This window comes from Manis javanica, chromosome 8, assembly GCF_040802235.1.
Source record: "Manis javanica isolate MJ-LG chromosome 8, MJ_LKY, whole genome shotgun sequence".
NCBI lineage: Eukaryota > Metazoa > Chordata > Mammalia > Pholidota > Manidae > Manis > Manis javanica.
The window spans coordinates 36,551,610-36,564,118 of record NC_133163.1 but is presented as its reverse complement, the minus strand read 5'-3'; the positions used below and the strand labels follow the sequence as shown (position 1 = coordinate 36,564,118).

General features: G+C 37.2%; 1 protein-coding gene across 10 annotated transcripts in view; it reads left to right on the top strand.

Annotated features, from left to right (window-relative positions):
- SYNE2 (spectrin repeat containing nuclear envelope protein 2) overlaps positions 1-12,509 on the top strand; it is a 313,786-nt gene that overhangs the window by 151,550 nt on the left and 149,727 nt on the right. For all 10 annotated transcript variants that reach the window (XM_073242275.1, XM_073242277.1, XM_073242279.1 and 7 more), the window contains one exon: positions 589-930. In XM_073242275.1, coding sequence (XP_073098376.1) covers positions 589-930 — 342 coding nt within the window. The remainder of the gene's footprint in view (positions 1-588; positions 931-12,509) is intronic.

Below are 12,509 nucleotides of genomic sequence, written 5' to 3'. Positions count from 1 at the left end.
TTCAACAGTAGCATCAGTAGCTGCTGTAGTACCTCAAAGTCCTTTTGAGTCTAGAGTTCTCAAATTGGCCCCATTCATTCAGACATTTAGTAAATATTGATTGAGTTCCTACTGTATTTAAGATATTGCACTAGATTGATTGATTTAAGCTTTGCTCTGAATTTTAAATATCAACACTTGATTCATGTGGGCATTTCCTAAATGATTCTTTTATTTTCAATGCTTTGCACAAAGCAGGCACTTACTATTTAGTGTTTTGATTGTATAAAAAGGCTGTATCTTGAACAAAATATATACTCAACAAATACTCAACAAATGATTGCCTCCTGTGTTTTAGGAACTGTTAGGAAAATTTTCTTAATTACTTCTTATAAGCTTTTAGTATCTTCTAAAATCTGTTGGAGGTTCTGATCTGGAATGCTACATTGGTTTACATTTTGTCCAAAGTTTCTTCTTTGTGATATGAGTTGGTAAGTACTTTATACTTTCTACTAGTGAAGGACAATACACTGTACTTTACAAAAGTCAATTAGCTCTCATGAGATTGAACAGAGATACTTCGTATAACAGTATTTTCTTCCCTCACAGGAACTAGAGAATAGACTCAGTTTACAAAATGGCACATTAAAGAAGATTTCAGCTTTAGCAAAATCCATCAAGCAAAACACATCTTCAGTGGGACAGGAGATTATTAAAGATAATATAAAATCACTTAAGGGTAAACAAAAAGATTTAGAAAACAGACTTGAATCCGCTAAGCAGGAGACAGAAAATCATCTCAATGGCATTCTCAAATCAAAATACTCAACAGGAAAGAAAGAAAAGTTTACTCTGCCAGGCAGAGAGAAGCAGGTCACTTCTGATGTGCAGGAGTCCACTCAGGACTCAGCCACTGTGGGAATGTTCGAGGAAGACCAGGAGATAAACAAGGTAAGTGCTGGTGATTGCATCTCTAAGACTTCGCATCTGAGAATGAAGAGGTGCTGAGCTCTGAAAAGAGGGTCGTGAATCAAGTCTTCTGATTTCATAATTAAACCCTCAGTATGCTGGCTATTTATGACGCCCACTTGTGAAAAGAGCCCTTAGAAATCTGTCCAGGATTTCAGTGAATACCACTGTTCAGTCTGTTAAAATGTCAGTCATCAATTTAGGTTTATTATTCTCTCTGATATGTAATCAGATACAGTTTCTTGGGTCAAGAGCATAAAGGCAAAATTAGAAAAGGCAAAAGAAAAGAAAATGTGCTTTTACCTATTTTCATAGAACAAAAACCCAAGAGCCCTATTTTTTTTTCCTTTTGGTTGATTTTATAACGAAATCAGAGACTGAAAGGGTAGGTTCCTTTCTTTTTCTACTTTTGTTAACCCTATACTGCAAATGTATTTCTAAATGTTGTCAGATCATTTAGTGTAAGAATATCAACATTCAGGCTCCTAATTTTCCCTGGGGAGAAGAAAGAAGAATGTTGCTTTGTTTTCATTCTAAACAACCAAATGGGTACATTTTCCTGCAGCTCTTGAAGTGCTTTCTAATAGGGTAGAGATTAAAATGGTAGAGGCATAGAAAAAGAGCCATCTAGTGAACTGGTTTTGAAAGGGTCTCCGTTAGGCAGCCTCTCACTGACCAGGGTCCAGTCAGTAGCGCAGGTTAGACCATTCAAACATGAGTTCTCTAACGTTTTTTATGGAATAGGGAATCAATAGTGAGGGAGAGAACTTGGGCTTCTGTTGTCTTTCTGGAACAGAAATGCGTGGAAAATTGAAGGACCCAGATAGGATTTTCTAGAAATGTACAAGACAAGGTTAAATGCCAATGGAGTATGTCTCTAGCCTAGACAGAAGACCTTTTATAAACTCTATGAACTGTTAAATATTGCTAAGGATATATGCCTTAAATGATTAAAGGTCCTGAGGGTGAGATTCTTGAGGTTGTATGTGTAAAAGTAACTTTCTTAGCAGTAATTAAAGAGAAGTAGGTTAGTAAAAAAAGAAAAATACCTGAGTGCTTTCTATCTCAATACATGATGTTGCAAAAGGGAGCTTCTTACTAGCTTTAAAATCAGCTTCTCAGACCCATTTTGGGCTGTGATACCCCCAAACCCAAAAGTGTATTGAAAACTAGAGATCATAATGCAGTAAGAAGGGATTTTTTTCCATTTTTATTTTTAATCTTTATTTATATTTTTTATATTTAAATTATTTTATGTTTAAATTATATATTTGAATTATTTATATACTTTTAACAAATATATATTTATTAAAATAAAATTTTTATTTTAAACTTTTATTTAATCTTGAATAAGTTATTGATTTATGATACTTCATTAAAATAATTTTTTCGGAGCAGATGGAGGCTCTTAAGTCTTCAAGTAATTTCATAGGTTGGGATTATAGGAAGCTAATTTTAATTGTCTAGCAACTGTTTTTTCCCCCTCTTTTGTAACATGAATCTTTTTTCTGAATCTGTGCTTACTTTTCTCTGAGTATGGCTGTATTTACATTATTCTATGTAACATTAGACTATGTCAGATCAAGGGCAATTTGAAAGTTGGACAACTAGTAGAAGATTAAAATATGCATAAGTAGTATAATACAAGTATAACGCAACAAATATAAGACACAAGTGTAAATTAAGTAGTAGTCGCTATGTAATGAATACGTAGAGTACATAAAAGCATAAGTTACTGAATTATAAATATGATTAAGCCAAAACTATTGTGATAGTGAAAATAAGCACTTTTTCATTAAACACATTAATTGAGACCTCTTTTGTGCTAGTCATTCTGCTAGGATATGGGGATACAGTTGTCACAGTTTAAAATCTAACACTATTTCAATATATAATTAATACTCTTTTCACATGACTTTTTGGAATTTATAGGGCCTTTTATTTTTAAAATCATCACCAGAAGAATTTTTAGGAAGTTTTTATTTCCTTTTCCTTTTTAAATAAGTTTCATTTGATTTTAGAGTATTTTTGAAAGTATCATTGCCATTATAGCATTTGAATCCATTGCCAAGAATTTCATTTTACATGACTTTTATTTAATAGAAAAAATATTAAGGCAGACCTAGAGGCAAAGGAGGTTACGAAATATGGTCTAAAAGGTGTGAGTGCTTATGATCCAGTCTCATACTGGATATTCTTATAGAAGTGAATTTCTAAGTTTTTAAATATGAAAAGGCAGAATTGCCTTCCTTTTCTCCCTTCCTGTATAAGTTAAGAAACAGTTAAAATATGATAAAAAGTGAGGACTGACTAATCTCTTAAGATTTTAGGTGTCCATAAAAGGAAATGAGAAAGAAAAAAAACAAGGAATGAATACATTCTTAATTTGTTATCTTTCTGAAAACTCACAAAGCAACATTACAGCTTAGCTGGTATTGAATGATCTTTCTTACCCGCTCCTTCCCAAGTGTCAACCTACATGACAGAATGGCTCTTAAAAAATCTTTTCTTTTTTCTATACAACAGCTAGATTGACAGGTCCTCAGTTTCTTTCCACCCTACTTTGTACTCCACAAATTGTTAATCTTGACAATCGAAGACTAAATAAAATTATCTTATTTTTTTTCTAATATGAATTCACCTATACATCCATTCAGTAAAAATTTACCAAACAGGCAGTGAGGGTTCAGTAGTGAGTGAAAATAAACATGGTCTCTCCTCATAGACCTTCTAGTCTAGAGGAGAAGACACACATTAACCAACTAATTAATCAATGAGAATCTAATTACAGGAGCCAAATGAAGGGACACATTTCCATGATAGTCTATAATAAAGGAGTCTCACCTGAACTGCAGTCAGAGAGAGCTTCCCTAGGGAAACATTTGAACTGAGACGGGAAGAGTGGGTTGGAGTTAACATTGCTCAGAGCTGGGGGTTAGGAGTGTTCTTGACAGAAGAAGTGGAATTTCCTCTTGCGGTGAGAGTGAGCATGAGGAGTCAGAACCTGAAATGAGGCCACTGCGTGGTGGGTGGAGGACGGAGGAGAAGGACACAGATGAGAGCTGAGAGGCTGGAGCCCAGTATGGGTCATACAAATCTTCCAGACATTGTGCGAAGAGAGAGGCAGCCTCCAAGACTGTGCTGATCTGCCTTTCAGTTTTGGCTCTATTGGTGAAGCTTAGAATTGTTTTTCACTGCTTCATATTGGAATGCTTTAAAGAAAGAAATACATCCTTTAGAGCTTGTATGACATGGTCCCACTGTTGTCAGGTTGCAGGTGGTAGTTTAGGTTTCTCACTGTCACAGAATTATTATAGCCATGGGGTCCCAGTCCCTGAGTGGGAAAAGGGATGGTGAAGCTGTTAGGCACTGAGGTTTCTTGATTATGTTGAATAGGCTTGCTAAGGCAGAGACAGTGCTCGATTATTTAAAGCTCAGGAGGGGATTAAGGGGCATTATGATCAGCACACACAATGTAGGGGGGGCACAGGGAAGGCAGTACAACACAGAGAAGACAAGTAGTGACTCTATAGCATCTTACTATGCTAATGGACAGTGACTGCAGTGTGGTGGGGGTGGGGACTTGATAATATGGGTGAATGTACCACAATGTTGCTCATGTGAAACCTTCATAAGATTGTATATCACTGATACCTTAGTAAAAAAACTACATAAATACATGTAATTAAACAGCAAATTACCAAAGCGAAAAAAGAATCTCAAAGGCAACCAGAGAAAAATCAATAATTATGCTGACAACAGATTTCTCAGCACGGAAAGCCAGAAGGCAGTGTAATAGCATCTCATGCATGGGGCTGAGAGAAAAGTAGTTGTCAGCCTGCAGCTGAACTGTCAGGCTAGAGTGAGGGAAAATACATTTTCAAAGAAAGGCTGAATATACCTTTACAAACCTCACACAAAAATATGTTACAGAAAAACTTACATGTGAGGAGAAAAAATTATAAAACCTTTGCAAGACAATGTAAGGAACATTTCTGTGATCGCAAAGTGTGGAAGACTTTCTTGGGCCCTAAAAGCAGAACCCAAACAGGAAAAGACTGATAAATTTGATTGTATTAAACAAAATATACCACATACAAAATTTAAAGACAAGCTACTGGAAGATAATTGTTGCAATGCATTAAACTATTAGATTAGTATCCAGAATATGAAATGAACACACAAAATCACAAACAACCCAATAAATATAGTCAATGGATATGCAAAAGTAATTCATAGAAGATAAGACTGATGGCCAATGAGTATACTACAGTAGCTCAGTCTTATTAGCAATCAGGGAAATACCATTAAAACAACAATGATGCCAATTTCACACTCATTATCTTGGCAGAAACTAAAGTTTGTTAGCACCAAATATTGGTAAGGATTAGGGAAAATTCTTTGATCATGCTGGTGGGAATAAACACTGTAATTCAGTTTGGAGAAGAAATCAATATATATGGAGAATCAAAATGAGTAATTTCAGTTCTAGGATTACACCCCCAAGAAACACATCTGTACAAGAAGACCTACACAAGAGTGTTTATCACAGCAATATTCATAATAGGAAAAATTGGAAACTATTAATGTCCATAGTAGCCTGACAGATAAATAAGTTATGTTCATGCAGGTAGCAGAACTACAAAATCTCAAATGACTATACTAGATGTAAATTGGTCACCATGGATAAACCTCAAAACATACTGCTGAGTAGAAAAAAGCAGGCTATAAAATGATATATATATACATGATTCTCATTTTACAAAAATTAAAAATACATAAAACTATTATAGAAATAGTATGTATAATAGAAGTATAAAAACATGTATGTGTGGATTTTTGAAGAGTGGTTAGTTCTGGGGAGAAAGATGGAAAAGGGGGATTGGGCTTTACATTATATTTTTTTTTTTCTTTTTTGAGAGGGCATCTCTCATTTATTGATCAAATGGTTGTTAACAACAATAAAATTCAGTATAGGAGGGTCAACGCTCAATGTACAATCATTAATCCATCTCAAGCCTAATTCTCGTCAGTCTCCAATCTTCTGAAGCATAACGAACAAGTTCTTACATGGTGAACGAATTCTTACATAGTGAATAAATTCTTACATGGTGAACAGTACAAGGGCATTCATCACAGAAACTTTCGGTTTTGATCATGCAATATGACCTATAAACCATCAGGTCAAATATGAATATTCGTTTGATTTTTGTACTTGATTTATATGTTGATCCCACATTTCTCCTATTGTTATTATTATTTTTATTTTTAATAAAATGCTGAAGTGGTAGGTAGATGCAAGATAAAGGTAGAAAACATAGTTTAGTGCTGTAAGAGGGCAAATGTAGATGATCAGATGATCAGGTGTGTGCCTATGGACTAAGTATTAATCCAGGCTAGACAAGGGCAGCAAAACATCCATGGATGCAGAAGATTTCTCTCAAAGCAGGGGGGGTGAGGTTCTGAGCCTCACCTCTGTTGATCCCCAAATTCTCACCTGATGGCCCCCCTGCGACTGTGCCTGTCTTAGGTTGTTCCTCCCTTGAGGAATCTTACCCGTCTCTGGCTAACCAGTCATCTTCCGGGGCCATACAGGGAAATGTAAAGTTGGTAAGTGAGAGAGAAGCCATATTGTTTGCAAAGGTTAGCTTTTTTACTTCTTTGCAGATTTATGCCCTGTGGCTTCTATGCCCAGCACTTGTCTCGAGGTATCTTTACCACCTGGAGGAATTATGATACTCGGTAAATTTGATATGAGGCACGAATTCTATTTAAGGGTTGTAATTAGGAAGGAAGAAGAAAAGCTATAGATGTAGCATATGAAGGAAACATGGGAGGATTGATTATTTCTTTGACATATCTTCTTGTATAGTACCTTAAGTATGTATAGGTTTTAAACTACTAACTAATTTGCACACACATATTAACACAATAAGAATACGGTGACATAAACAAAGCAAAACTATAATTACCATCCATCTCCAGTGAAGCCAAGAAAACCATTTAGGCACCCTAGGCATTTGTGAAAATTTATCTATGATATGATGGTTATTGTCCAACTGTACTTGAACCATCAGACAAATTAAAGCAGCCCATTTCTGGGATCTGTTCACATCCCATATGTTCTTTTAACCATAGATAGTCTATAGTCATGAGATTTTGGAGTGCTACAACTTGCACCCCTCCCAACTCCTGGTTGAGTTCCAACAGTACAGATCCGGTCAATTTGTTGTCTCACTGTATGCACATGCCAGCCTAGACATCTCCCTCCTCATTCCTATGGCAAGTCCAGGAGACGGTGGGCTGGATGCAGCCACAACCGCAGCATCGTCCGGATCCCTGTGGAGGCTTTTTGATGATCATCCCCCGGCACAAGTCCTCCAGAGAGTGCTGATGCCGGAAGCTCCTCCTCATATCGTATCTTAGTTCATTTTCTGGGTATCCAAGCTAGGCCTTGATCTTCTGCATAGAAACAAACAGACCCTTTGCCCACACTTTGACATGCCCTCTATACCACTGTGCAGAACTCATTGGAGGTCAGCACACAGTAACTGCTTTTTTTTTTTTTTTTTTTAAATTAAGAGAAAGGAATATTATCAGAAAAGAGTACCTCCATAGCTGATCATCTGACACCCTTTAAGTGATCAACATTAAGGATATTTAAAGCATGCGTTGATCTTTGATTTACCAATAGTTTTATCCTGTTAAGAAGTAATCCCCCTTTCTTTCTTTCTTTCTTTCTTTCTTTTTTTTTTTTTTTTTTTTTTTTTGAGAGGGCATCTCTCATATTTATTGATCAAATGGTTGTTAACAACAATAAAATTCAGTATAGGGGGGTCAATGCTCAATGTACAATCATTAATCCATCTCAAGCCTAATTCTCGTCAGTCTCCAATCTTCTGAAGCATAACGAACAAGTTCTTACATGGTGAACGAATTCTTACAGAGTGAATAAATTCTTACATGGTGAACAGTACAAGGGCAGTCATCACAGAAACTTTCGGTTTTGATCATGCAATATGACCTATAAACCATCAGGTCAAATATGAATATTCATTTGATTTTTGTACTTGATTTATATGTTGTCCCACATTTCTCCTATTATTATTATTATTTTTATTTTTAATAAAATGCTGAAGTGGTAGGTAGATGCAAGATAAAGGTAGAAAACATAGTTTAGTGCTGTAAGAAGGCAAATGTAGATGATCAGATGATCAGGTGTGTGCCTATGGACTAAGTATTAATCCAGGCTAGACAAGGGCAGCAAGACATCCACGGATGCAGAAGATTTCTCTCAAAGCAGGGGGGGTGAGGTTCTGAGCCTCACCTCTGTTGATCCCCAAATTCTCACCTGATGGCCCCCCTGCGACTGTGCCTGTCTTAGGTTGTTCCTCCCTTGAGGAATCTTACCCGTCTCTGGCTAACCAGTCATCTTCCGGGGCCATACAGGGAAATGTAAAGTTGGTAAGTGAGAGAGAAGCCATATTGTTTGCAAAGGTTAGCTTTTTACTTCTTTGCAGATTTATGCCCTGTGGCTTCTATGCCCAGCACTTGTCTCGAGGTATCTTTACCACCTGGAGGAATTATGATACTCGGTAAATTCGATATGAGGCACGAATTCTATTTAAGGTTTGTAATTAGGAAGGAAGAAGAAAAGCTATAGATGTAGCATATGAAGGAAACTTGGGAGGATTGATTATTTCTTTGACATATCTTCTTGTATAGTACCTTAAGTATGTATAGGTTTTAAACTACTAACTAATTTGCACACACATATTAACATAATAGGAATACGGTGACATAAACAAAGCAAATCTATAATTACCAGCCATCTCCAGTGAAGCCAAGAAAACCATTTAGGCACCCTAGGCATTTGTGAAAATTTATCTATGATATGATGGATATTTTCCAACTGTACTTGAACCATCAGACAAATTAAAGCAGCCCATTTCTGGGATCTGTTCACATCCCATATGTTCTTTTAACCATAGATAGTCTATAGTCATGAGATTTTGGGGTGCTTCAACTTGCACCCCTCCCAACTCCTGGTTGAGTTCCAACAGTACAGATCCAGTCAAATTCGTTGTCTCACTGTATGCACATGCCAGCCTAGACATCTCCCTCCTCCTTCTTATGGCAAGTCCAGGAGACGGTGGGCTGGATGCAGCCACAACCGCAGCATCGTCCGGATCCCTGTGGAGGCTTTTTGATGATCATCCCCCGGCACGAGTCCTCCAGAGAGTGCTGATGCCGGAAGCTCCTCCTCATATCGTATCTTAGTTCATTTTCTGGGTATCCAAGCTAGGCCTTGATCTTCTGCGTAGAAACAAACAGACCCTTTGCCCACACTTTGACATGCCCTCTATACCACTGTGCAGAACTCATTGGAGGTCAGCACACAGTAACTGCTTTTTTTTTTTTTTTTTTTAATTAAGAGAAAGGAATATTATCAGAAAAGAGTACCTCCATAGCTGATCATCTGACACCCTTTAAGTGATCAACATTAAGGATATTTAAAGCATGCGTTGATCTTTGATTTACCAATAGTTTTATCCTGTTAAGGAGTAATCCCCCTTTTCTTTCTTTCTTTCTTTTTTTTTTTTAAATTTTTAATCTACACTTACCTGAAGAATACTATGTTTACTATGCTCTCCCCTATATCAGGTCCCCCCTAACAACCACATTACGGTTACTGTCCATCAGCTTAGCAAAATGTTGTAGAGTCACTACTTGTCCTCTCTGTGTTGTGCGGCCCACCCTCCCCTTTCTCCCTCCCCCCATGCATGCTAATCTTAATACCCCCCTTCTTCTTACCACCCCTTATTCCTCCCTGCCCACCCATCCTCCCCAGTTCCTTTCCCTTTGGTACCTGTTAGTCCATTTTTGGGTTCTGTAATTCTGCTGCTGTTTTGTTCCTTCAGTTTTTCCTTTGTTCCTATACTCCTCAGATGAGTGAAGTCATTTGGTATTTCTCTTTCTCCGCTTGGCGTATTTCACTGAGCATTATACTCTCCAGCTCCATCCATGTTGCTGCAAATGGTTGGATTTTTCCACTTCTTATGGCTGAGTAGTATTCCATTGTGTATATGTACCACATCTTCTTTATCCATTCATCTACCGATGGACATTTAGGTTGCTTCCAATTCTTGGCTATTGTAAATAGTGCTGCGATAAACATAGGAGTGCATCTGTCTTTCTCAAACTTGATTGCTGTGTTCTTAGGGTAAATTCCTAGGAGTGGAATTCCTGGGTCAAATGGTAGGTCTGTTTTGAGCATTTTGATGCACCTCCATACTGCTTTCCACAATGGTTGAACTAATTTACATTCCCACCAGCAGTGTAGGAGGGTTCCCCTTTCTCCACAGCCTCGCCAACATTTGTTGTTGTTTGTCTTTTGGATGGCAGCTATCCTTACTGGTGTGAGGTGATACCTCATTGTAGTTTTAATTTGCATTTCTCTGATAATTAGCGATGTGGAGCATCTTTTCATGTGTCTCTTGGCCATCTGTATTTCTTTTTTGGAGAACTGTCTGTTCAGTTCCTCTGCCCATTTTTTAATTGGGTTATTTGTTTTTTGTTTGTTGAGGTGTGTGAGCTCTTTATATATTCTGGACGTCAAGCCTTTATCGGATCTGTCATTTTCAAATATATTCTCCCATACTGTAGGGTTCCTTTTTGTTCTATTGATGGTATCTTTCGCTGTACAGAAGCTTTTCAGCTTAATGTAGTCCCACTTGCTCATTTTTGCTGTTGTTTTCCTTGCCCGGGGAGATATGTTCAAGAAGAGATCACTCATGTTTATGTCTAAGAGGTTTTTGCCTATGTTTTTTTCCAAGAGTTTAATGGTTTCATGACTTACATTCAGGTCTTTGATCCATTTTGAGTTTACCTTTGTATATGGGGTTAGACAATGGTCCAGTTTCATTCTCCTACATGTAGCTGTCCAGTTTTGCCAGCACCATCTGTTGAAGAGACTGTCATTTTGCCATTGTATGTCCATGGCTCCTTTATCAAATATTAATTGACCATATATATTTGGGTTAATTTCTGGGGTCTCTAATCTGTTCCACTGGTCTGTGGCTCTGTTCTTGTGCCAGTACCAAATTGTCTTGATTACTATGGCTTTGTAGTAGAGCTTGAAGTTGGGGAGTGAGATCCCCCCTACTTTATTCTTCTTTTTCAGGATTGCTTTGGCTATTCGGGGTCTTTGGTGTTTCCATATGAATTTTTGAATTATTTGTTCCAATTCATTGAAGAATGTTGCTGGTAATTTGAGAGGGATTGCATCAAATTTGTATATTGCTTTGGGCAGGATGGCCATTTTGACGATATTAATTCTTCCTAGCCAAGAGCATGGGATGAGTTTCCATTTATTAGTGTCCCCTTTAATTTCTCTTAAGAGTGACTTGTAGTTTTCAGAGTATAAGTCTTTCACTTCTTTGGTTAGGTTTATTCCTAGGTATTTTATTCTTTTTGATGCAATGGTGAATGGAATTGTTTTCCTAATTTCTCTTTCTATTGATTCGTTGTTAGTGTATAGGAAAGCTACAGATTTCTGTGTGTTAATTTTGTATCCTGCAACTTTGCTGTATTCCGATATCAGTTCTAGTAGTTTTGGAGTGGAGTCTTTAGGGTTTTTTATGTACAGTATCATATCATCTGCAAATAGTGACAGTTTAACTTCTTCTTTACCAATCTGGATTCCTTGTATTTCTTTGTTTTGTCTGATTGCCGTGGCTAGGACCTCCAGTACTATGTTAAATAACAGTGGGGAGAGTGGGCATCCCTGTCTGGTTCCCGATCTCAGTGGAAATGCTTTCAGCTTATCGCTGTTCAGTATAATGCTGGCTGTGGGTTTATCATATATGGCCTTTATTATGTTGAGGTACTTGCCCTCTATTCCCATTTTGCTGAGAGTTTTTATCATGAATGGATGTTGAATTTTGTCAAATGCTTTTTCAGCATCTATGGAGATGATCATGTGGTTTTTGTCTTTCTTTTTGTTGATGTGGTGGATGATGTTGATGGATTTTTGAATGTTGTACCATCCTTGCATCCCTGGGATGAACCCCACTTGGTCATGGTGTATGATCCTTTTGATATACTGTTGAATTCTGTTTGCTAATATTTTATTGAGTATTTTTGCATCTACATTCATCAGGGATATTGGTCTGTAATTTTCTTTTTTGGTGGGGTCTTTGCCTGGTTTTGGTATTAGGGTGATGTTGGCCTCATAGAATGAGTTTGGGAGTATTCCCTCTTCTTCTATTTTGTGGAACACTTTAAGGAGAATGGGTATTATGTCTTCTCTGTGTGTCTGATAAAATTCCGAGGTAAATCCGTCCGGCCCCGGGGTTTTGTTCTTGGGTAGTTTTTTGATTACTGTTTCAATTTCTTTGCTTGTAATTGGTTTGTTTAACTTTTGTGTTTCTTCCTTGGTCAGTCTTGGGAGGTTGTATTTTTCTAGGAAGTTGTCCATTTCTTCTAGGTTTCCCAGCTTGTTGGCATATAGGTTTTCATAGTAGTCTTTAATAATTCTTTGTATTTCTGTGGAGTCTGTC